This window comes from Rhipicephalus sanguineus, chromosome 8, assembly GCF_013339695.2.
Source record: "Rhipicephalus sanguineus isolate Rsan-2018 chromosome 8, BIME_Rsan_1.4, whole genome shotgun sequence".
Lineage (NCBI taxonomy): Eukaryota > Metazoa > Arthropoda > Arachnida > Ixodida > Ixodidae > Rhipicephalus > Rhipicephalus sanguineus.
In genome coordinates this window covers 37,708-64,039 of record NC_051183.1, presented here as the reverse complement: position 1 = coordinate 64,039, position 26,332 = coordinate 37,708, and the positions used below count along the sequence as shown (strand labels likewise).

At 46.9% G+C, this 26,332-nt stretch overlaps 1 protein-coding gene across 2 annotated transcripts; it reads left to right on the top strand.

The window, feature by feature from the left end:
- Positions 1 to 794: 794 nt before the first annotated feature.
- On the top strand, positions 795 to 20,183 carry LOC119401207 (serine protease inhibitor swm-1). 2 transcript variants are annotated; one of them, XM_037667890.2, is made up of 4 exons: positions 795 to 893; positions 11,929 to 12,038; positions 16,497 to 16,670; positions 18,242 to 20,183. In XM_037667890.2, exons 2-4 carry the CDS (start codon positions 11,954 to 11,956, stop codon positions 18,556 to 18,558), a joined length of 576 nt encoding a protein of 191 aa, XP_037523818.1. In that variant the 5' UTR covers positions 795 to 893; positions 11,929 to 11,953; the 3' UTR covers positions 18,559 to 20,183. The 2 variants fall into 2 exon arrangements, with proteins under 2 accessions (XP_037523818.1, XP_049274670.1); XM_049418713.1 differs by lacking the exon at positions 795 to 893 and having other exon boundaries at positions 11,903 to 12,038.
- The last annotated feature ends 6,149 nt before the right edge of the window (positions 20,184 to 26,332 follow it).

Below are 26,332 nucleotides of genomic sequence, written 5' to 3'. Positions count from 1 at the left end.
TATGCAGGGGTGCTCCTCCATCCAGCTGTTGTTTTAAGGCCGCCTCCTCATACCGGGAACGTTATTGCAGCTTCGTCGATGGGCACGCGATTGTGCACCGGACCCGCACGTGTCGCGACCCCAATTGACTCCCCGGTCACGCTCTAGCGAGACGCCATTCTTTTGAACGCCCGCCAGATATCGTCTGGCTTCTTCTTCTTCTTCTGCTTCTTCTTTCTGACCGCGCGTCGTCTGCTAGCAGTCGTATGCGTGTATGATATGCACGCCTTCTTTCTAACTGCGTCGTCTGCTACAGCAGTCGTGCATAATATGCACGCCTGTGCGTGCACAGGTTTTGCGAGGAGGGGGTTACGGAACGAGAACGTTGCGAGTAGTGTCCGGAACAAAAGAACAAAGCCAAGAACAATGTTGCGAAGAGATAAGAAAGGCAAGAGAGGAAGGAGGGGTGTGAGAAAGGTGCATGGACGAGTCTTGCAACGTCCGTTTTGAAACAACGCAAACCTATCGGCGTGTGTGTGTGTGTGTGTGTGTGTGTGTGTGTGTGTGTGTGTGTGTGTGTGTGTGTGTGTGTGTGTGTGTGTGTGTGTGTGTGTGTGTGTGTGTGTGTGTGTGTGTGTGTGTGTGTGTGTGTGTGTGTGTGTGTGTGTGTGTGTGTGTGGCGAGGGATTGCCCCCCGCAGGAGAGACTACAAGACACGTCCGTCCACGGCGCGTGCGAGCAAGAATTCAAAAACAAAAAGTAGAGAGAAAGAGTGAGAAAAGGAAACCGACGGGTGGTAGTGTTTTCCGTCGCTGGCGCGGGTAACCTTGGGATCGTCGCTTCGCACTCCCGCGGTCGACGCCGTATTCGTCACTTGGCCGCCTTCGACGTCTCACGCACGTCGTCGTTTCCAGGTAAGGTGGTGGCACAGTCTACCGAGTGTTTTTACTCTTGCTGCGTCTCATCGCGTTCTCCTGCAACGAAATCGTCTCCGCGACTTCGAGCACCTGCTTTGTGCGTTCACCTTAGATGTCCGAAGCGTTATTTCGGGCACGACCGGTAAAACTTTAACAGCAGAACTCGAGGTTTTGATGGAAGCCCGTTTGGTCGGGAAGCAGCATCGTAAGATTGAAAGAGGAACACCGACCACAAAATAACAAGAAAAAGACGTTTCGGCTTCCCTGACGGGAGCCTTCTTCCCAATAAGAACTGCTTAAAGTTTTTCATTGTGTACAAGGTTCCCGTCAGGGAAGCCGAAACGTCTTTTTCTTATTATTTTCTGGATACCCGCCACAATGGCCCAGTTGTTATGGTGCTCGACTGCTGACCCGACTGCCGGTCGAATCCCGGCTGCGGCGGCCGCATTTATACGGAGGTGAAATTCTAGAGGTCCGTGTACTTCAGTTTAGGTGCACGTTAAAGAATACAAGATGCCCGAAATTTCCGAGCTCTCCACTATACGGCGTCCCTCGTAATCGTATCGTCTGTTCCGGGATGTAAAACCGCAATATTTAATTAAAATGAAGTTATTTTTTATGACAGGTGTTCCCTTTTGAATTTTATAATTTAAAAACAGCTCTGCGTGTTCGTATTGTTTGGGCGGCAACTGATCGAAGTAACTGCGCGTGAAACGTTCGTAGCAATCCTGTACGCATTTCGCAAGGACTTTCTCACGCTGAACCTCTACGTGAGACCGTGTATCAGAAGACAATTATGACAGGTGTATCGTTAACGAAGGTGGCGGTACTCCGAACAAGCAGCAGTCACCAATGAAAATGTTTACGGCTCCATCGCTTGGTGCGAGCGGCACCCGAAGTCGATCGTGTTCGAAAATAATCTGTTGGAAAGGTGTCCATCATGTGGCATGGCAAACCGGAGCACTCAATGCATTTTAAGGCAGTTTTAATTTTAAAGTAAGATAAATTTAGGATAGTTGGATGAGTGTCACACAAACGAATATACATTTGTCTCGACCGAGCATTACAAAAGAAAACAGCTTACAGGAGCTGTCGGCCGTAAAACCTGAATTCGCATAAGCAGTGGGAACGACACTCCAGGTGTATCGGCGTGGTAAGTCTGGCGTAGGACTTCGTCACTGCATTCATATGAAAAGACAGAGCCTAGCGACGGCTGTATGGCTTAATTAGAATGACTTGTGATATGTAGAGAATACAATGCACAACAGTAAATTTATGCTGTAGGGTATACTACCGACCAAATGTTTAAGGCAATGAGTTATATAACGGCGTTCGTTTCTCCTGCGTGCATGTAAGTGAATACTTCACAAATTGCGTAAATGGACGTAAAAACATGAACCCAGATTGTTTTATATCGCAATTATATGGACATATCAGGCAAATTTTCGACGTCACCGGGGTGTTCTATGTATATCAACACAGGTGTCCGTTAGGGAAGAAGAATGCTGTCTAACCCCCCACCCCACACTTTGGCGGCAAAGCTTAGCAACGGCGCTTGAGTTTGTTCTACGCTGTAGTATAATTCTGAAATGAAAATTTCTTAAATAAATCTCCAAATTTTGATCGTTAAATTGACAGATATTGTTTGTGTACCTCACTCTCAATTCACGGTCAGTACGGCTTGACTAGTCGCCCCACCTCCTCTGTCAACGCCGGCTCGGCTGTGCTGTCTGAGTCGCCGAAAGCGAAACCTACGCCTTAGTATTGCCACGTGGTCGTGAATGTAAAGAAGAAAGCAGTCGCGCTGTTAACCCTTTGAAGGTTTGCCTATATGTTTGACACGATGATATAAAAACCGGTCTTGGTAAATTGATATAAACCACAAAGGAATAGTATAACAGAAATTTCAATGACATCAAGCCAGTAGTTTACTGAAAAACAGTGGGACATATATGTCCCACTGACTCATGAGAGTGTTTTCAAAAAGTGGGAAAACACTGCCCCACTGTTTCATGAAGGCACCATCTCGCGATTGCGTCAACGGGTATTTAGGATAAAACGGTTGAACCAAGTGGCACAGAGTATCACTTCTCAAGTTGTGCTGAGGAAAGTTGTGCGGACCTCCTTCCCAGCAGTAGAACACCACCTGCACCTGCGCCTCTTGTGAGCCTTCATAGCTGTGGTCTGTTCCTGTAAAGCTTACATCACCGCATGCTTCCACCATGTTTTTGTCCATTTGCCTGTCCTTGCTCTGGCTGTCGAAATTGTCGAGTCCAGCTGTTGTCCTTGAATATGTCATCCCTCAGCTCCATTACGCTGTGCGATGAGCGCGGCAATTTCGCAGGGGATCGTGTTTTGATGCCTTTATCGGTCAAGTTATTGCGAAAATTTACAAAAGCACGTGATGACTGGAAGCTAAAATCGCCTCTCTGAAAAACCAGAAAAAGAGCAAATTATCCGGCATTTTCATTGGTACGTTCTTTCTATCTGAAGAAGAGGAAAATTTGCAAGCTATCATAAAAAAAAATTTATCGAAAATCAACTCCATTGTAACACTACTTCCGCCCTTCGATAGCTCGGTAAAATAATTTTCCTCGGCATTACGAAGACTTAGGTAGGATATGAGTGACTTAGCGTTGTGCTAATTGCAACGGGTGATGTGGGAGAAAAAAATTTTCTGCAGACGGAAAAGTGAGACGTATGCGTCCCGCTGCCGCACAAAAGGTTAAAGATGAAACTGTTTATTCGGTGAACTTGTGCCCAGGTGATTAAACGTCAATGTACAAGAAATAGACGCTGTACACTGAAAGTGGCAATCACAGTCGTCGGCCATCAGTATTGTGTTCGCCGTCGGAAGTCACTGTCGTTCATACATCAGTGATGAAACCTTCCATGCAGCGTTATCGTTGGTGCTCACGTAAGCTCTAGGAGAGAGAGAGAGAACAACTTTATTAAAGAATAAACGAACCCCAGTCCGGGTCCACTGCTCTAGGATAAACTTGACTGGTCGCGTCCTGCGCGTAATCTTAACCGAACGATCTCAAACAATCTCGAAGCTTCCCAAACATTGCTACTCAGCCTGCGCCAAGCGGTGATAACAGTTTTTTTTTTTTTTGGGGGGGGGGGGGGGTGAAACCCGATCGCATCAAATTAAGGCACTGTGCGTGCGTGGCAGTATATGGAATGTGCTTTATGTAAATTTATGCCGTGTACGCATAGTAGGCGCTTCATGACTAAAACGCGAAGTTTCTCAGATCAGGCCCTTTATGATCGTGGCTGACTTATCTCTAAGAATTCTCAAAATTAGAAAGCATTTTCATAACTGCGTCACGCATTTCGTCGTAAGTCTTCGTACGCAACTAAAGAGAAAAAGACATTCTCGCAGTGACGTCATTTCACTGACGTCGCGACGTCGCGCGCTTCCTTTTGATGAGCCTCCTAGATGATGTCGACGACCGCGTCGTGCTTCGCGTAATGTGCACATGACTCACGTAATGTGCGAGTGGTCTGCTATCGAAAACGCTGTCGTGACTTAATATCCCTCGGGAGGTGATTCACCGTGCAGGTACACACGACTGCGTCGACTGCTCGCCCTGCGCTAATGCTTGCGCCCCATTTGGGCACGGCTCTTAAGGGCAGTAAATAGCTAGACGCTTGCCAATAGCCAAGTACGTAGTGTAAGTTTGTCGTTAGGCGCTATAATCGGTTATACACATATATACTTCATATCAGCAATGCATGTTTTCTATGATCTTTTTATGTATACTTCTACCTGTTGTTATATGCAGTCACCGTCAAAAGTTTAGAGACCACGAGGCGCAAGAAAAAGCTGAATATTCCCGCTGCTTAGGCAGCAGGTATGTCAAAATTAATCCTAAGAATAATGAAATTGCAGCACTAATTACTTCTTAAAATTTTCTTAAATATAATTACATTACATTACAATCTACGTCTGGCCGAAGGTAACGACGTTACACCACTATTACCTTTTCTTAAAGGTAATGAAACTACTTTAAAATAACTTTAACGAAAGTTCGTCATCGATTACCGCACCCGCTGTGGTGGTCAAGTGGTTATGGCGCTCGAATGCTGACCCGAAGGTTGCGGGATCGAATCCCGGCCGCAGCGGCCGCATTTCGATGGAGGTATTATGCTGAGACTCATGTGCTTAGATTTAGGTGCACGTTAAAGAAACGCAGGTGGTCAAACCTCCTGGAGCCCACCAGTGCGGCGTTTGTCGAATCATATTGTGGGTGAGACGTGAAAGCCCTACAATTACTATTATTACCGTAAGGATGCGCGCTTCAATGCAGCTTACAACAAGGGTGAAGCAAGTCCAAGCCACGGATAGATAATCAGCACGTTGCTCAGGAAGGGTTTGGAACATTGTGATAAAGACACCAGACGGATATAGTTGGGTGTCCGCAGCAGCTCTGCGGACGCAGACAGCCAGCCATTTCCACCGGGCGCCTGCGTCCGCTGAGCTGCTGCGGACGTTCAACTAAAACTCTGAACAAATATTGAGAGGCTACCCAACGGCGCTGTCGGTGATCGCAGACTCGAAGCACACGGAACGGATCTGTTGACATTATCATTTGTCTAGCAGGCCGGAAATCCACGCACATCAGAGCACATCCTGTGAGATAACTTTCTTCCGTCCGTTTTGCGGGCTTCCGGAACGTTTCGAGAGCGGGAGCTGTGTTTACTGAAAGCGTTCGTGCAGTGATCGGTAAGAAGCGAGTGATTTTGCTTTCTATTCGTGCTACGCGTGTGAGTGCACGGTCCCAGATCGTATCGTGGATAATGTCACGGCGAAATCCGGATTACGTTCAGCCATCGATAAAAGTGGAGATGCGGCAATTACGTCGGTAGACTGTACTTTGCAAGCCTAGACGTCTCATTTACCATTCGTACCGGTGATATCTCTCTCTCTCTCTCTTTTTTCCAAGGAGTTGGATAGGCAATACCGCGATACTGGCTTATTCATTAAGTAGTAACGGGGGCAAAAGATGAATAAATGAAAGTAAAAGGAAAACATATTAAAAGGAATATGACTGTGAACATACATGATGATAAAGCAAATTAAGTGAGTAGGGAGCAGATTAGTTATAGTTCACGATATGATGTTACTGAAAGCAAATTAAGTCCAGAGTTAACAAGGGAAAGTTAGTTATCGACCGTTAACTGGTGAACGTCGGACGTAGGTATTAGGTGCACGATAATATAGCAACATCGGTGAGCTTTCGCCTTCGAGTCTTCTTGGGCGAATGCGTACCTTGTAAATTTTTGCTCGCTTTTTTCTTTTGTATGAATGCAATTTTTCGTTCATGAAGAAACAATTTGTGCCATTTCGAATCACATACAGTTGTCAACAAGACGTAAATCCTAACACTGATTGTAGACAGTTACGGTATCTTTAGTAGGTATCAATCGTTAATCCAAGTTCTAGCGATCAAGTATTGCGGTCTGTTTGATCGTAATCGTTATCATCAGTCTATCCTACGTCCACAATAAGACGACAGGCCTGCCCTGACGACTTCCCGTTGCCGCTGTCTTTCGTGACCTGACTCAGCGCTACGCGGAAAACAAACTTCCTTATTTCACAACGGCGTCTAATTCTCTGCCGTCCTCAACATCGTTTACAGCACCTTGGTACTGGTTATGTAACCCCAACAAACCACCAGTTATCTCTCCCACGTGTTGCATAGCTTGCCCGGCGCCATTTTTGAAATGATCAAACTAGGGTACCGGTTACCCCCATTTTCTATCTGTTCGAAAAGAAAGTGTTCATGTATAAAGGAACTGTTGGCAATGTGATGTCTGGGTGATTCAGGGTTACAGTGTAATTTGTGGGTTTATTCCGATTATCCCACCAAATTTGCCCATGATATCTAGCTTTTATTTTTTTCAAAGCTGGTCGAGGACAGTTCTTTTTTTTACCAACTTTTCCTGCGGAGTTGTCTCATATATAGAAAGCACTTGTTTTTCTTTTATTTTTGCGTTCGCTCCACGTCTTGCAGCTTGTGACAGAATTCCTCCATTTTTCATTCAATGTCTTTTGAAGTTGGAGCATGCATTAGGGTGTAGTTTTTATTCTGAGTGAAATAATGCTAATGCATTCTGCGTTGCACGCCTAAAGCATTGAATTTTTACTGTGTTGTTTACTATAAATGCTGCGCAATTTCTTTTCGTTGTTTCGCTACCTGAATGAAAAAAAAAATCTTTAAAAAACTGGTAGTTTGAATGTATATACCTCATATATTTCCACTTCAGATCGCTAATTATCAGAACATGTATATCGCTGCTTATTATCTCGTCCTTCAATATTTCCCAGTTTCCTCGATACACACTTAGGTGTAGCTATCTTCGGGCTCTTCGACTGCAGAGCTTTTCTTTTGTAACTGGCGCGCTCAATGTTTCGTCTTCCCGAAGGTTTTTATCCCGAAACGTCGTGATCGATGCAGTCCTATTTGATCCAAATCCCACCGAGTACTACCGAGCAGTAGATCAGTTCTGCAGACCTGAGGACTACACCACATCAACAAAGCATTCTTCGAGACACTTTTCTGCTAATGGTGTTTTCTCGACAGTGGCGATGGCCATTTGTCATTAGTTTCACCCTCGCGACGTCACAGCCGCTAAGACAACGTCTGTGAACTTCTGAACACCAATTCATCCAACAGCCTATATTGGCCTTGTCAGTACTGATTGCACGGCTGCGTGCCGTCAGGATATCCTGTGAAATCAGCAGTCCTCACCCTAAGGTCTGATCAATAACGGTTGCCCTGGTAACGGTGTACTATTGGGTATATGGCTCCTTGTGACTGCACTCAAAGCTTACCATCTGCGTCAGGACAAGGATATCATCAGAGAAGATTCATAATGATTGGTTCAGAAGGGATCCACATACGGTATGCTATATTCCTAAACCATCACTCTTGAAAAGAAACTATAAGTTCAAAGAGCGTTCGAACAGGTGTCTTTTCTATACAGTGGCCTCTATTACAAAGGGGTCGACATGTAGCGAGCAGCCTTCTGTCTTATACATTCATTGTGAGCAGCTTTACTACGAATTACCATTTTTATGGCACAGTATACGCGTCCGTGGTAGCATTTCGTTGTTTTAAAACGAAATTACGCCAGATGACCCGCGTGAACTCTTTGTTTCAAGCATGGCGCTACCAACCTCCTGCAAATCTAGTTAGGAAACAGCAGGCTGAATAAGAGGCTAGAGACATCTGCGCACTTCTTCGTCCTGAAGCGCGAATTTGGGAATGCCTTCGAGCGTACAAACGCAGTTATTGCAGCTTAGATAACCGAAGCCCAAAGTGATGTTTTAAAATGCAAACATCCCAGCACGGTTTGTTTCAGTGTTCTTATTTTACCTGCTGCAGTGTTCGTTGGCACGTAACCTTTGCAAAAAGGAAAATGTACATAGTGAATCCTGGGTTCCTGGGTTCCACTTACGTTCCCATAAATGTGTTTTGTTGTATATGCTTCGTCACTCCAACATACTACATACAATCATCTCGCACATGTCGGATCTATATATAAAAATGATTATCTTTCTGATATTGTAGGAGGCGTTCATTCTCATGCCAGTCATGGGCTTTTCTTTATTTAGTCGAGAATAATCTCACGAAATCGTGCATCAGGCGTCTATGCGTGTATACAGAGCAGCAAATAAATGCTTCAAAGAAGTCAAATCATAATTTAAATCAAATCGTTTTATTTACCAGAAAAAAATGCTGATTCTGGAGAGGTTCCTTGGCTAAAAGTCGTTATGCACAGCTTGACTAGTCTAAAGAAAACCTTCCAAGGCAGATGGAACAATGCCAAGTTTTAAACGAGACATGATACAACAAATATGACTTATTAGTGCTACTGAGATCATTCTATAATCTATGACATAATATTACTGCTACATTTCAAAACATTTATTGTCTTGGAACATCATACGCACTTTTTAAGAAGAAACATACCTGAGAAACATATGGACACCAGAAAGGAACGAGAAGTAAAGTAAACATACAAATTCGCTAATAGCCGTATTTGAACAAAAAAGAGTATCACAGGATTATTATACAAATGTAGACAATCTTCATCGTTATTTTGTATTACGCAAAATTATACTGAAATCGTAAAGGTGTTAACGCAGAAACAAAAATTCTTGGTGCATGCTTTGAATTACACAGTGTATAACAAAATCATACAATGAAAATCCCGCAAAAAAGTACATTTTTCGATGTCGACAAAATCATTACAAACTCACGAAAAATAATGTGAGCTTCTTTTTTTTTTTCACGAGAAACTTGACGCCTGAATGTATTTATTCAGAATCTTTGGCAAAATCTGTTGTAGTGTCTGAAATTTGTAATTATTCCGAAATCTGTGAACAAGCCATATATTATGCAGATTTGTGCACAAGATCACTTAAGAAGTAAATGCGACTCTTTCAAGTACAAAACTCACAGGGTCCCTTATGCGTTCACCTAAGACGACTCGAACGCGAAAGCTATCATTTTTTTTCTTCTCCGTCGACTGTGTAGATCCTGCCCCGCCACCCTCCGAAAACTTTGTGGACCTAGCTTGGTTTTGCACTGCCTCCGTGATCTGCCCAATTTTGACCAAGCTACGATGCCATGTGATGACGAAAGCATGTGACGTCACGTCACACCAAAATTTGTGCGATGACGTCCCAAATTCTGGCGATTTATGGCGTCATGACGACGTCATATATGGTTAGGTCATTTCGCGATGATGATTTTTTGCATCACTCGTCCCCGACACCGCCGACGCGGGACGCCGACGGTCAAATTTCGCGTTTGGTGAGGCATCTAAGGCTTTCGCCTTAATAAATGCCTCTGAGACAAAAAAAAACTACACGATTCCGTTTACGTAGAACACGTTGAGCAATGAAGGCCCACACACGCCGGCATACCGTCCAAGCGTTGAAGAATAAGCGCCTCGAGACAAGATCCGTGTAGGCGCCTCGAGAAATGTAACCATGTCAGCAGACTGAAACGTGTTCGGCGCCACGCCTGACATGATCCGCATGCATTTTCTATGTCGGCCTACCGCTGCGAGCGGCACCTTTTGCATTGCAGTGCCGTCTTCTGCTGCGGGAATCTTCAGGCGTCGTCTCTTTCTTTTCTTTTTTCTTGCCATGTCAAGGTGGCGCAACCTTGTCGTGGCAAACGCTTCAAAAATATTCTTGGAGTATAAAATAATTAGGTGAAAGCTGCAATACAAATACGCCTTATTAATCTACATTAGACCTGACGGCGTTAAAGGTCACCGTTATATACGCAGTTTAGCTAACCGTCAACTAAATTCTTATATGCGCCTAAACAGACACTCTGAACACTGTTATGTTCCGCGTACCAACACGGCTTTGAAGCATTAAGTTATTGCTTGCAGAATGCACTAAATAATTCCAGAAGTACTTACTGAAGTGTGCGAACACTCTTTAATGCTTTTATTTTGAATATGCTTTGTTAAGCATGTCCGTAGTAATATTTCTCTCATTGAATAACATTTTTTTTTAATGTATAGCATGCGTGTCATTCGTTTATATCTTTTTGAGATATATTTTGCTTTAGCCGTCTTGTTGCCGCAGCGAATCTAGAGATGGGGGGCTTGTCAAGATGCTTTAACGCGCCTTTTTCCCCCCGTCCAAACCACTTGCTGTGAAACTGCATGTGGTAAATAAACAAACTCAAACTCAAACCTGAAAACGTCGTGTGCTGCAGCTTTTCGGGCACCGTCGGTTTTGCCGCGTTGTGGTTGAAAACCTGAAAACATCGGTGGCAGTATGATTTTATTGTTGCGCCCGATAGGACGAAATAAATATATATAAGTCACATTAGGCAACGCCCACCAATCGCATTGAGCCACGCATCTTCTCGGTGTATGTGTGAGTGTCGTTGTACATGAGCTGGAAGAAAATTATAGAAACCGAGATAGTTATCTGCTTTATTACCACATCTAGTCGGGAAGTGACCTGATAATGCCTTTTGCTGAGACATTTAAGGCGCCTGTGTGTTTTGCCACGTTGAGGTGAGGAACCTTAAAATACCTATGAGATTGTCTATAGACAATGTCATAGCACATATATGTGCTGCAGTGCGATAACGATGACTTAAAGGATTGAAGGCACATTAGACAATTTAGACTGCACGCAGTTCGCGTGTAACAGACAGCGTGTTTTTTCTCTAAAAATATATTGCCACGCTCCCATATTCCTTTATTTTTATGTGACAGGGTTTCATCCAAAAAATTGTCAGAACCGCTCGGCGCGGGCGGCGCCGCAATGTTTGGGATGCTTCGCGATTGTTGCGGATTGTTTTGTTAAGATAAAGCGCAGGACGCGCGCCTATTCAAGTTTGTTCGGGAGCTTACGCAAGCACTAGGGATACCGCTGGAAGGTTCGATCTCTGATGCATAAACGACGACGCATTCCGCCGACGATGAGATTACCGACGGCCGACGACTGTGGTCGCCGCTATCAGTGTACAGCGTACATTGTTTGTCCATTGAGCTGCTTAGTTTTCTGGGCACAGGTTCGCCCAATAAACAGTATCGTATCTACCAGTGTTACTGCCGCCTTCTTCACCGTCACTACCTCGTGACAATATCCATGTCGTTGTACCTGCGCTACAACGAATTACAGCAACTGAAGGCATCGTCTGCTGCGCGGCTTCTTCTGGCGCAGATGGCGGTAGATGTTTCACCGCGTAGGGAAAACCCTGCAGAACGTCGTCTGCATGCGGCTCTTTAGACGCCGTCTGTTTTTGAAGAGCTGTCTGAGGTGTTTGAAGGTTGGGAAACCTGAAAAAGCGTCGTCTGCTGCACGCGAGCCTCGAGAACGCGTCTGCTATACTTAACACGTGTCACACCACGACCGGTATTACGGAGAGTGTTTTTCTTCCTCGTATTCGCGTGCATGGCGGCCCGCTTGGGCGAGGAGTTGACCAACGCTTCGGGTGCCCTGACTCGTTTGTTTTGCTTTCTTTTGTTTCGGTTTTTACAGCCCGTCTATTTGTGGGAGTGTCGTCATGGCTGCCGCCTCATTGACCCAGCTCTTGGCCCTTACCCTGGTGGCCTTCGTCTGCGACTTGGCCAACGGACAGCAGCTCCAAGGTAGAGGCGCCTGGCATACCGAATGCATCAATCCACTACGACTGCACAATACGCGCAAAGATATAGAGATATTTGCTTGACCGACCCTCGCAACCGATCTATCCACTTTCCCAGCCGGTTGTTTTATGGTTGTTGACTTGTTGTCCTTACTTGCCAGTCTTGACCCGCGCATATCGCAGTGTGTTTGTGTGTTTTTCCTTCCGCGGATCAAACTGGTCGAAGGGGCTGTGGAACTCGTAGCGCGCGGTTCAATGATATCCCGAGCATTCTTGACCCCGTATGCACGGGCATCCGGACGGACGCATGCGCAGTGCAGCAGTTGTTGATTGCGGTTGCCCTCGAACGCCGGTCGTGACCAAAGCAGCCGCCAGTGTAAAGTCTTGAAGTATAGTTCGACCGAGGTGAATGAGAAAAAAAACGGCAACCCTTATTGGATTTGCACGTTGGCAGCGTCAGTGATTGGCGAAGGTTGATTGTGAGACGAAGCAGAATCGTGAGCCGTAAATAGTGGATAGGTTTTTTAAACGAGTTGCGGACTAGGCGTTAGCTTTTACCGAAGAGCGCTATTTGGCAAACTAACTCACTACTATTTCGCAGTTATTTCTGTCCATTAGTCATTTCTTCTTCAGTGTTGTATCTGCCGGGCATACTGCTGCCCATTGGTACGGGCATTGAGCAAGGTGCCAGAACAACCCAGCGAAAGCTGTTCAGGTTCAGATTCAGATTCATTACTCTCAAAAATTAATTACAGGATCACAAATATATCAGGCGAGGGCCCGAATGTAAAAGAACTGTTGTGGGACCTCCAGCTATTTGTGCAAACACTGATGGTAATAACTAACACATCAAACGAACGCTATTATCGGTAAAATCAAATATATGAGATGATTATATTAAACATTTCTGCTACGATCAGTGAACTGAAATGAAACAGCACAGCAAAAAGAAAGACAAGTTACAAGTGAATGAATGAATAAACTTTAATTAAGGTTGTCCGGCAGCTTCTTTCGGGCGGGGCGGAGGGAAGAGGGAATTAACCCTTGTCCCGCCCCGCCCTCCGTCGATGATGATGGCGGTGCTTCAAGTGACGGCTCGAAGTCCTTGGACCCGGGCGGCATCTTGAAGGAAAAAAAAGTCTGTGGTAAAACATCCAGGGCAAGAGTACAGTTATTCTAGGTAGTGACGCCTAAGACACGCCTAAACGCGAGAAACTGCAACTACTATATAATAATTATTGGTGTTCAAAGACCCAAAATCACGATATGATTATGAGGGACGCCGTAGTGGAGGGCTCCGGAAATTTCGACCACCTGGGGTTCTTTAACGTGCGCCCATATCTAAGCACACGGGCCTCTGGCATTTTCGCCTCCATCGAAAATGCGGCCGCCGCGGCCGGTATTCGATCCCGCGACCTTCGGGGCAACAGACCTTAACCCCTAGACCACCACGGAAGGTCAGTTACTAGAGCGTAAAAAGCATTCGCCAAGATGAAGGCTGGGCAAAACACGCGAACAGGAATTGAGTCCACGCTGCGTTGTGGCCATTACCCGTAAAATAAAGGAAGAAAAAAGAACGCCACTCGTGCACTAAACTCACGATGTTGGGCTAGCACAGTGTGCGTAACATGATATCTAACCTCAGCCTGTCATCATTGTGCACATATAGGTTGCTGCTGGGAAACCTCTCGTATGTGCAATTTTCACTATATGCCTCACCATTTGTTTTTCCTTTCGTGATGAACTGAATTTCTTTCCTGATTACATATCATCACAGCTCGATCATCGTTCACAGTGTTGGCGTGTCATCATGAAAAATTACTGCTATTCACATCTCCTTCCTGCCACTTACATCCCGGGAGTAGCATCAATGAATTGCTTGCGCACATTGCTGTCATAATAAAGAACGATTATTTGAACAGCTCTTTAGCGATTCATTGTAGCTGTTTATGCTGCATGATACTTTAACTGTTCTGTTCTATTTAACTCTCTGTTGTGTTTGCTTGCCTTATTAATGTTTCAGCGAACATTGTATGCTGAGCTGCACTAATTGTACTTTCAGACTTGCACAAGCAGCTGAAGACTATATGCATGTACAGGGTGCCGGCAACTAACTCTAGCCAGAGCTTTAAAACATACCGACGCACTCAATGACGATGTGACCCAAGCATGTTGCTGACTATTGAATGGAGCATGTCATACTATTTTTCAGGTATTACTTAATTGCTTAATTGCGCAAGATTCATTAACCAACTTCTAAAGGAACGAAGCTGGGCAAAAAATTCGAGCCAGAAAGTTGCATATTGGATCACGAAACACCCGATTAGACAGTTTCTCACTTTCTATTGAATTAGCGTTTTTATGCTTTTTACAGATGCCCGCGAAATAAAAAAAAAGGATGCCACATGACATGCCCGTTTGCTCGAAATACTTCCAGTGTTCCATAATGTAACGCTTGCAAACAACCACAACGTTCAGTCACGTGTGCTGCCGTTTAAAAAGGCGACAGGACAGCGGCTGTGCGATGACGGACCTGTTGCTTGCGGCAGCACAAGCGGCAACCGCTGCGTCTGCTTATCACTGTCATGAACCACGAAGGATCCTTATATTTCGCTGCGTCCTTAAATTTAATTTCATAGAGCCATTAATTAGAGCGACAGCCGAAGAGGTAGAAAAGGAATGCAGAAAAAAAAGCAAGAACAAATGCCCTTCCAGTTGATTTTTACAGCGCCATGATTTTTTCGTAGCTTCAAAAGCGGCACGAAGTCATCGGAAGGCGCAATCAAAACACCGCTTCTTCGCGAATGATGCGGAAGTTGTTCCTTATCGACCCTCTTTCTCAGACTTGGCACAATGTCTATTATTCCTCTGGCTCTTTCACTTCCCCTTCTTTTATTGACTGTAGTAGTTGACCTGAATGCCCTTTATCTGGACATGTGCCATGGGCTGCCGGGTTAGAAATAACGGCGATTAGTACAAATATATCTTCGCAAGTCCTGGCTTGAGCCAGGATTGTCTTGCGCGGCACTTAGCGGTCGTTAACGATCATGTGCTTTTTTTTCAACGCGGGATCTTGTTAGCCATTGTATGGTTGCGTAAGCGGAAACACATTTGCAACTTACATATCTTCAAAGCTTGCAAGGAATGCACGCTGAAGCCGGTATTTGTTTTCTCGCAAGATGCCAAGGTCCGTGATTCTTTACGACCTCAATTGCTGGATAACCCCTGCATTCCACAACATGTACCCAAGCTAGCCAAGAACTCGTAAACACACGCACCTCTCCGTGTAAGATTTTTCTTCACACTTCATCTCTTGCCATCTTTTTTTCTTTCTCTCATCTACAATCATAATAATAACTTTTTTTCTTTTATCTGGCCTGAAGAATTGGCAAGTGACCGTTCCTTTGCTTTCACAACTAAAGATGGTTCAGTACCACATACATTTGGATGCCCGCAGGGTTACGCTGTTGACCGTCGCCGTATAAATACAATATAGAACACAATGCTATCCAATACAGTACTTAACTTTCTATATGATTTGTATCCACTTCACAAGAACACCAGGAAAGCACGTGACTGCCTTGCAGCAACGATGTCTTCGAACAAAGAGCATTGCTGAAGGCGCTGTTTGGACAAGGGACTATCTTCGTATGAAGGCCTAATTTTCAGTCTCTATCTCTTCTTGTTTCTATTGCACTGACACGGGCATTTGCGAAAGCTTTATAACAAAAAAAAAACATCTCCCATGATCCTCGATAATCTCAACTCGGAGCTTACGGATGATTAATCAGAAATTCCACTTCTCACACATTGCACAATTTAGAAATTCTGGGCATATGGGCCCCGCCTACACACAAAGGGACACACTACAAGACCACTGAGCTGACACGTACCAGTGCGGGTCATTGTGCTCGCTCAGGAGCGCTTCCTTCTGCCAGTGACCGAAACGTAACTGGACAGGAGATGCGAAGCTCCGGCTAGTGAGCCAACCACAGGCTTTAATCAGGGGTGAGCAAGGCTCTTCTGGGAAGCGTGGGCTCCCCCATTAGCCATCTAATGTCAATGGTTGGGTATCTGGTGGGTCTCATCTTCTCCACCTTTCTTTATCCCTCTCTCTCTCTCTCTCTCTCTCTCTCTCGGGCATTTCTCAGGTGGGCCATGTGCATCTTACCACAGCATTGACCAGCTGAAGACCATCAAACTTTTATAACGGGTGTTCAAAATTAAGCTTTATGGTTTTCCTAAAATCCAGCACAGGGAAGAACACAGAGAAGGGGGGTCAATAATGCATCAACTGAGAAGAAAACAAAGAAGATGGCTTTTGCATTCGAGTCGTCTTAGGCGAACGCATAAGGAACCCTGTGAGTTTCTGCACTCACGGTACACTCGTGTGAATCGCGATGCATCCACCGGCGCATTGCGACGCTCCCTTCACCCAATGCTTCCGTACGCGGCTTTGCAGGGCCCTTGTCATGTGACTCGAGAACCGAGGTGTGGAACCCCAAGTGCAATGCCCACTGCGAACCCACTTGCACCGAGGGTGACCTCGTGCCGTGCAGCCGCGCCGGAGGATCGGGAGCCGCACAAGGGCGCTTCAGCGAACGCATCTGCCGGCCCAAGTGCAACTGCAAGCCAGGTATATTTCTTGTGTTTGTCACTACGTAAGGTTCATCAATTGATTGCAGACAAGGGACCCTATTTACAAGAACATCCCTACGCCAGATGTGTTCGTAAGAGCTGGTTTCGTCCAGTGCCGGTGTGGGGTGTATTATTAAACAGCGGCTGACCAAATGGAAATGAGCATTGCCTCTTAACGAAAGAAAGAGCTACGAATAAAAGACTGTGATTTTGCTCCCGAATAGTCAGAAAGATACTTAAACGAGGGTACAGAAGTCGGCCTTAGCTATACTCTTTGCCTGCTTCGGGATAAAAGGAAAGGGGGAAAAGAGTAATAGATTATTGTGATGCGCACAGGAACAAACGACGTGCTCCCGACCGGGCTGCAGAAATTAGGCGCCTTTTCCTCTTCAAACCACTACCACCACCAACAAACGACGCGGGTATACAATAACAACGTAGCACAGTGGTTTCTCTAAAATCTACAGTGTAGTCCAGCATTCTTCGAAATTTAAGTTCATTCTTACTTCATAAAAGAGTATTGTAAGAAAGTCCACGCTGAAAACCATACTTAGTTAAACTGTAGCGAGGAGGAACGAACGCTATAGTGAGTCACCCTCTCCAGTAAGAACTAGTGGGTATTTCTCTATATCGCGCATTCCTCGTGGGCCTCGTGGACGCCGGTCGCTCTCGGTGTCCGTGAATTGAGCCTCTCATCAAGCTACTCGTCGACTCTTACGCCAGTGTTCAATAAATGCCTTTACAAAACAAATAGGATGTTTTTCTCAGCGATCTATTGCACAATTTCTTAGGACCAGGTATATTTCTACAGGTTGTAGTGACAATTACGTCTAGAAGTGCTTAAAAGTCGTCGCACAAAGACTGTTTTCACTCGCTGCCCTGATGAAGACAGATCTCTTGGCCGGAACACTGGCTCCAGCAGCATTCCTTCTCATTAGTTCAAGCTCTTCCATCTTCCCCTAAACTTCAGCCATGGAATTTCTGGCTACGCCCCCTGATATTTAAAAAGTGTTACGCTTGGGACTCGTTGTCCGAGAGGTCGTCGAGCCCTCAAAAAATGTCGCTGTAGCCAACATTTCGGCAAGCCGACTTGCCTTCGTCAGTGCAGCAAGGCAGAGATCCTCTTGTCGAAACGTTCGCACATGTGTTCTTTCCCTTCTTCTTGTCTCTCGTGCACTGTGGCGAGTGTTTTAACTGCTATTACGAACCGAATAGCCCAGACATACGTCTTGACGTTAATAAGTTACACCTGGGCCTCGTTGTGATGAGAAGTGGTTGAGCAGGGAATGCCACTGGAGCCAAAGTTTCGACAAGGGGATTTTCTTTTCCAAGGCAGGAAAGATCAGTTTCCTTGTCGAGATAACGTTGGCTACAGCGCGACACTTCTTGATGCTAGAAACTCGCCCAATCAGCCATTCCGACATTTCTTGTTCGACGAGGTTTCCTCACCACAAACCTCCAGCTTTCGCTAAACTTACTTCTCGTTTTGGGTTTGGCCTGGCACTAGCCGTGAGCGTCTGGGTGGCTCCATAGCAAATCAATTTCCTTTGTTTCATCTACTCCCTGCAGGCCTGATCCGTGCCACCAGGGACGGCCCTTGCGTTCCCCGCGACCAGTGCGGTCCCGCGGGCGGCCAAGGCGACCAGTGCAAGCGCAACGAGGAGTTCCGGAGCTGCGGCAGTGCCTGTCCCGCCGTGTGCGGTCAGAAGGCGCCCGACGCCTGCACCGCGCAGTGCGTGCCCGGATGCTTCTGCGCGAGGGGATACATCCGCGACAAGAACGGCCTCTGCATCCCCACGTCCGCCTGCCGAGGGGGCCGCGGTGGAAGGCCCGGCAGGCAGCGCAACATCATCAGCAACCAGCACCCTCCCACTCATTTCTTCTGAATGCATCTGCGGGACGACGGAAGCGACCTCTCTGCGCACGCGCCCACTGTCTGTCGAGCTTTTCTCCGGGTGGCTAGTGCTGCCGCTGGGCCAGGATAATGTAACGATTCTATTCTGATTCTGTTTCTTTAGAAGGGATTGTCTTCCTGGATCTATTTACTATCCTTTTTTCTGTAGCGGGGCATGATGTCCACGAGGTCGACGGCATTTGCTTACCAGGACAAGTTAAACAAGCCTATTATATCGCATACTATAAGAACCGACTAAAGATCAGGAGCTGTTGGCTAGGGTTAGTGTATACTGCTGGCAAATGTCGCCGGCTGTTGGCTGTCAGTTAATACTGGCTGTACCCTGATGTAACAGCAACGTTATCTATATAAGATCACCATACAATGAATGACTTGTCTACGAATTGGCTAGGAGTATTAAGAGCGCAGTTATAAAAAAAATAAAAAGCAAGCAATGCCGCCTAGTAATTTTGACATTTCGGACAGTGCTGCTTATAACGTTGTCAGCAGGGTATACGTGGGTCGGTGTATTATTAGGAAGCAATCGCTTCAAGCGGTAGCATTCCTAACAGTATTCAGTTTCCGAACAGTCTCGCATTTTAACATACTGCAGAACTCGCCATCTTGTTTCTTATTGCCTCAAATCTCCATACTCGTAACACTCCCACACTGATTGACCCTAAGAAATTGCTACGATGGAGGAAGTTGACAGCATGTTAGAGTTTCACTGTGGCGATGACGATACTATCGAGGGCTTGTCGTGGAATGGAGCTCGGTGGCGAATAATGTAACGATTCTGTTTACAACGCTGTTCTTGTCTGCGTTTCGTCAGTGAACTGAGCCGCGCCCGGACGTTATCAGCTAGAGACGGAAGGGAATGGTAGATGATAAGCAAGGAACATAAACGAGTGAACGGAATCCTTACATGATCACCGGTCCAGCAGTCGGCTGCTTGCGATGACATTTTGACTGCCTATCCCATTACTGCAGATCTCCGTAGTAACACCGTCAGAAGGGAGATGGGGGACTTGTGTCGGACGATATAGTTGTCCGGACAGGAGAGGGATCAAATATATCTAGAGAGAGAGCGAGAGAGAGAGGGAAGGAAAGAGATTACCTGAAGCCAATTATGGTCGGTCACCCTGCGTGTCACACTTGCTACTCAAACCCGCATGGCTACAACTGCGGGACGCCTTTGAGAGAGGGAGAGAGAAAGAAAGAGAGAAGAAACATTACTTTGTGTCCTTTCTGGGGCCAAGGGAGGCGGGGGCTGGGAGACTAGCCCTACCGGAGCCCCCTTCCTCAGGCGGCGTGACGCCTTTGAACACTGCCATGCACATAATTAATTCAGGTACCGAAGCTGGTCTCGGCAGGCACGGTATAGCGGTGCTGGTGTCTGACGTATGACTCAATCGACGCCACTACATGTTACTGAGACAGCTTGCAGCACTTATCACTGCAGAGAAGAACACTGATGGACAAGGTTCGATGGACAGTGCGTGCAGGCACTCTCGTCGTTTTCAGCTGCGCTATGCACCTGCCATGCAACCGCCATTCTCCCTTCTGATATGTGTATTCTCAATAAAGTTCGAGGGCAACCGCTCTCTTCAACGCGTTCGTTCTCTCATTCTTAAATTCAAAGGCTAGTGACACCCTGGGCTGAACGACCAAATGAATCAAACATACAATTAGGCCAAAGAAAGCGTAGGGCACATTAACTGTTGTCCTTAACTGTGGTGTAGCAATCATGACGTAAATTGGAATGAATGAAAATGTACGGATCCGAACCCACAACCTTCTAATTACGTGTATGCCACCCATGGAAAAGGAAGATTTTTCTTCCACTTTACTTCATTTCAATTTACGTCATATATACTGCACTACAGTTAAAGACGAGAATTAATGTCTCCTATGGTTTACTTGGCCTAATTGTCCGTTGGATTCATTTCGTTGCGTCCAACAAAGAAACGAGCCCCTCGAAAAAGTTCCCCTTTCGTTCAGACATGCTGCAGCGACACATGTCCTAATGATGAAGCTCGGTGCCCATTGCAAGAAACACTCGAACGTGTATTTTGCAACTGTCCACAGTACGCGGGAGAAAGACAAAAGCTGGTTTGTTCCATCGCACACATTATTGAAATACTGCTACCAGGTGAATCTACATTAGGTCATTTGCGTGATGCAAACGGCGCAGCGGCGTGGCTATAGGAGCGGCTATAGCGTTTTCTCCAAGCCGCTGGACTGGATGCGAGGCTTTCGAGTTGCCACTACGTGATGGACTTGTATATGCGCACCTCCGATTCTTGTCATCGTTATTCATTTTGTTTGTTTTCTTCCCCAGTGCCGAGAAGCAGGTCAGAACAGGTCATGGCCTACTCCACCCCATCTACCTTTCTCACCCTTTCTCTCTGTCAGAGTCGTACCAAGCTCTTCCTGTACTGATATGCTTCATGTCTATACATTACCATATTAGCCCACTGTAGGTCTGTGGAGGTCTGAAAGCGGCAGAGTGCTGCACGTGCACCATGGCTCAGCAGAACTCTTGTAATGTAGACAGATGCAGGAGAGTATGGCAATCGCACTGTTCTGCATCAATGTCATCGCAGTTGACTACGAACGACATATTTTGGTTGCCATTCGTTATCGGCAGCTGCACAGAAATATACTAAGCCATAAAAAAGCGTGTCTTGTCAGAATATTCGCTTTTAAATTTTGATAGGTCGCTGATAGCCCTCAATTTACGATTACAGTCGTGGTCTGTCGTAGGTCACCAATTTGTAGAACTCAGCTACCCGATTTATTCGCTCCATGGGCGCGGACCTTTCACATACAGTGAAACCTCGGTGATACGATCGCAGCTCATACGAATTTCGGGGTGATACGAATTTTTCGATGGCCCCGGCCAAGGCCCATTGGCCTGCAATGTAATGGAGTACGGTTGTTGCGAACCGATTTTCACCCAGCGACGTTTGATACGAACTTACGCTACCGCCCAGGTACGAAGGAGGCTGTCCGCGCTGTCGCGGAAGACGCGCCAAGCACGCGTGAGCGCGGGAACGCAAGCGTGGGCATGCGCTCCGCACCGCCAATTCGTCAGAATCACGGTGTGAGAAAAACACTTTTCTAAAGGTGGGCGAGGACCGAAAGAAGGCGAGGACGGTCTTGGCGAAGGAGTCAGGCCTCACAACGTCAGCATGCGCGACCGTTGAGGTCGCACTTGTGCGGGCACGGCCGTAAACCTCCCAAAAAACATCCCCAACACCTCCGCGATAACAAAATCATAACACAGGACCGTGGTTCTGTAATTCTGTGGCCTTGATACATCGCGTCAAAGCGTTTCTTTCGTTACTTTCGCTGCAGTACTCCGGTGTGATGCAAAAAAGCATACTAAAATTTCGAAGGGGCTACAGCTGTCGCGGGTCACAACGCACCTGGGTCATTAATTAAATACGCGCTTACGGACCGTATATTTACGAGTGTTGCTATGATTTCCGACACCTAAAAACTTAACTGACAATCATTCAGGGTTCTTCCTGACGTTGCTGCGGCCCTGAAAAACAATAAATGAAAATGTACGCCAGCTTTCTTTTGTCGCATGCTAATTTTCCACGCTTTCTGGTGATACGAATTTCGGATGGTACGAATATTTTTGGTGGTCCCGTGAGATTCGTATCACCGAGGTTTCACTGTATACCATTACGCTATAACTTCCAGGAAAGGTATTACCGACTAGGCCGCAGACTTATGCCCGCCCTCATGAGTCATTGAGCGGAGATAATGAAACCACTGACGAGGTGATCTCGCAGCCCGGTGAACCGCGGGGCACCCTGGTCACTCGGAAAAAAAATTACACCATCTCCCACTAAAGGGAACCATGTGGGGATGCGAAGCAGCGCATGAGTCGACTTACCGTTCATCACGGGCACCTTGCCCGATGTTAACGCGTCCTTGCAAGTGGAGCACACCATGAATTCACTGTAGTTGCTGTTGCTGTTACTCGTCCCGAACGCTTGTTGGAGCACGCCACGCGGGTTCATCGCGCGTCTGCAGAATCTCGTTCCCCGACGCCACCACGTGATTGCTGAGAGAGTGTAAAGTGGAGAGGCCACAGCGTCTTACCCAGCCCCTTACACAGGCCCGAACGCGCTAGCGCGTGCCAGCGCGTTCTGACTAGGATACAACGCGTTGGTTCATCGCGAGTCTGCAGAATCTCGTTCCCAGACGCCATCACATGATTGCTGAGAGAGTGTAAGGGGGAGAGGCCACAGCGTTTTACCCAGCCCCTTACACAGGCCCGAACGCGCTAGCGCGTGCCAGCGCGTTCTGACTAGGATACAACGCGTTGGTTCATCGCGAGTCTGCAGAATCTCGTTCCCCGACGCCATCACATGATTGCTGAGAGAGTGTAAGGGGGAGAGGCCACAGCGTTTTACCCAGCCCCTTACACAGGCCCGAACGCGCTAGCGCGTGCCAGCACACATGGTTTTGTCTGCGTTACGCCAAGCTAGGACAGCATACGGCAGCCCGGGCCCCTAAAGTGCTCTGCACGTATCATCATCAAGGCGGTCGAAGAACAAGAGGAAGAAGACTTCTCCTTGGCCCGAGCGCGCGCTCAGATGGCTATGGTAGGTGGGATGGTCGCCAATGGAACTACGGACACAGCCCAGCGCAAAAGCTGCTTTGCATCTAAAATTGGAGACGCATGCGCAGCACAAGACTGGCTGTCCGGCCGCATACCCGATGGCGGTGGCTTTACGGGTGCGAATGCACTTTCCAAAAAAGATGGTGATCCCTCCGTCATAGGAATCGGTATAACATGAAATTGAAACGTGTCGTCGCAGAAGTAGCTTATTGTTTATAGTGCATTGGTATTTGAGAGCTTCTACAATGCATACTGTTGTTTGGCAGATATAGCACCGCTTGATGTGGACGCATCGCACTAACGTTGACGCCTAGTGGCACATCTCTGTACCGACGACTAACGCCCATAATAATGATTTCACCCTTGTTGTAGCTAAAGTTCTTAACATATACGTGGACACCGCATATGGTGAATCCCGCGCAAAGATGGCATCAACAAGCCCATAATAAACACTGATACTCGATATGCACTCCTTCAAAGCGTCGTGAAATGCGAAGAGAAACGCTGCGCGTGGTCTTCCCTCTGGCCTGGCCTTTACTTCTCACAGGGCGAGCGGGGAACGCGGTGCGACAGCCCGGGGAGCGTCGGAGCGCTTCTTTTCGGTATGGATGGATGCTATTGGCGAGTGCACACCGCTTTTTAAAGACGATAGTCTTTCTTGGGGAACTTAAACGCAGAAATTTTCGTCTGTCTTTCTGTTTGTCGGCACGTCCCTCGATTCAGCCACTCGGCCAAAGTTGAACCACTTTCCCAAGGGCCAGCCATCGTGAACGGCTGACTAGGTTCATACTTGTGTACATTGTTGATCAAAAAGCAAACGTTACGCATATCTGAGGCGCAACATCACTAGGTAAGTATTAGGTGGTGTGTTCCTTTAATAGAAAATACATAGATACGTAATTCTAGAGACCCTAGTTTCTTAAGCTGCGCTGAAAATGCGACTGCGCTGAAACTTGGCTTCCTCCGTGCCCTCTGCACGAGCTCATTGTTGTGTTTCGTTTTCGGTTCAGTATTGCACTGTATGAGTGCCATGGGGCGCCGCTCTGGCATTCCTGCTTTAACCAGGCGACGTGAATATAAAAGAGTGTGTGGAGAGTACTCGTTGAATGCGGACGTTTCTTCTGCTTCGGCGCTTCGCGCCAAACCGCGTGTTCGGGCTGCCTGGCGTCCCCGCCGGTCGCGTTGGTCACCGCCGTTCTTCGCCTGCTGCTGCGCCGGGACTACCAGCCCGCAACACAGCATTCACGTTTCCCGACGTATTGCCAGATGGCGTTCATATGACACGCAGCGCCTCTTCTGTCGTCTTTAGACGACATTTTCAGCGAAGCACGCAGATACGCGGCCAATTTTTTTGTTGTTTTTGTTTTCGAGCCTGGTGGCACAGGTGTCACCACTCCGTTATAAAGGGGACGCTCACAGCATCCATTCATCCTTCGAAGAGCACTGCGAGAAGAAAGTGTGAAAGATAAAAGGCGCGTTCATGTAGCCTCCGCAATGTGTTTGGCGATAGCTCAGTGGGTTAAACGCTCGCCAGCCATCGTCGCGGACAGAGAGGTCATGGGTTCGGCTCCCGTCAACGAAACTTTATAGATTTTTTTCTTTGCCATCTGATGGCGTTCATTTTGCTGACGTACTTCCGTGACGGAAATACGTCATGAATGTTCTGATGGACCCCGGCATAAAACACTTTCGTGTTAAAATCTGTCTGCAGAGTGAGGATGCTCTCCTCAGGTGGTGATGATGTGTACGCAGTGCAGGCACGACTAACGTTGATTCACCGTTCCCAACAGCCGTGCACCGAAGTACGCCTCCAATTCCTTGAAACGATCCCGAGATCGCTAAAAACGCTTCGGAAACATGCGGCCGACTCCTGCACCGCGCAAGAAAGGGCGCCACCGCCTCGCCAAGTGCGCGGTTGTTCTTTCCACCTGCGCTTCCCCGGCGCTACATCTGAACGGGGAACGGAACTCGCTGCAGACTACACGTATCTGAACTGCCGCAATAAGCAGAAAGTCGATAAAGCGCAGCAAAAAGTAGCGCGCTTGTCGCACACCAAGTTTGCGGATCCGCCTTAGAAGGTTCTTCTCGTGCCGGGGAAACCATACATGCTTACCTCGAACATTGACGTCATCGACGGTCTGGTAAACGGAGCAGTGGGAACTCTACGAACGGGAATCGCTGGGTGCCCGTGCTACGCACTTCCTCAGATTTCACAGTAGGGGAGATACATTTAGCGCAGCATTTAGAACTACAGCTATCGCACAAGAACTACATTTTTGCAAGCTTACAGCGCCGTCTCGATCAAGCGACCGCGTCTTTTTTGTCGTGTAGCTGGTAATTACCGCAGATTGTCGGCGCTTATGCGCATGTGCAGACATTGTTTGTGTCGTCATTACCTTCGTTCAGCTGTCATCTGCTCATGCCCGGGGTCGAACGGCTAGTACACGCATAGTAACGTCCATCATCAATTATGCATACATGAGACATGATGCACCATTGTCTCCGGATTGTCACTGAGAAGTAAAAGAAGAGATGAAAAACCATTTGTCAATATTGCCTTTCACGCGATGGGATCACATATCCTCACATCTTGGGTGACATGTCTTCACCTAAAGTGGTATTCTTCTGCCTTAATTTATTCTTGCTTTCATCGCGAGAGAGAAATGTAGCAGAGAAAAGACGTATAAAAATCAACCAGCCGAGCGTCCGGTTTGCTGCACTCCACTGGTTGTGAGAAAATGTGAAAGAGTATGAGAGAGAGAGAAAGAGTGCTGTGTGTACTTACTACTCAGCACGGAGGGAGGAAACTGGGCAGAAAAGCACAGCGGAACCAAACTGAACAAAAAAATTCACAGGGTTCCTTATGCACTCACCTAAGACGACACGAAGGCGAAAGCCACCTTCTTTTTCTTGATCCTGCTCGATATTGATCCTGCCCCGCCACTCACTTGAAAGCTTTCCGCACCCAACGTAGTTTTGCACTGCCTTCAGGATCGGAGGCACCTCGCTGTCGTCACCGTCAGTAAAGTGAAGGAAACCAGAGGGATAGACACGCACGCATTTCTCTTCAACTATTTACTTTTCGAACATACATAAAGAATGGAATACACACAAAGGGTACTGT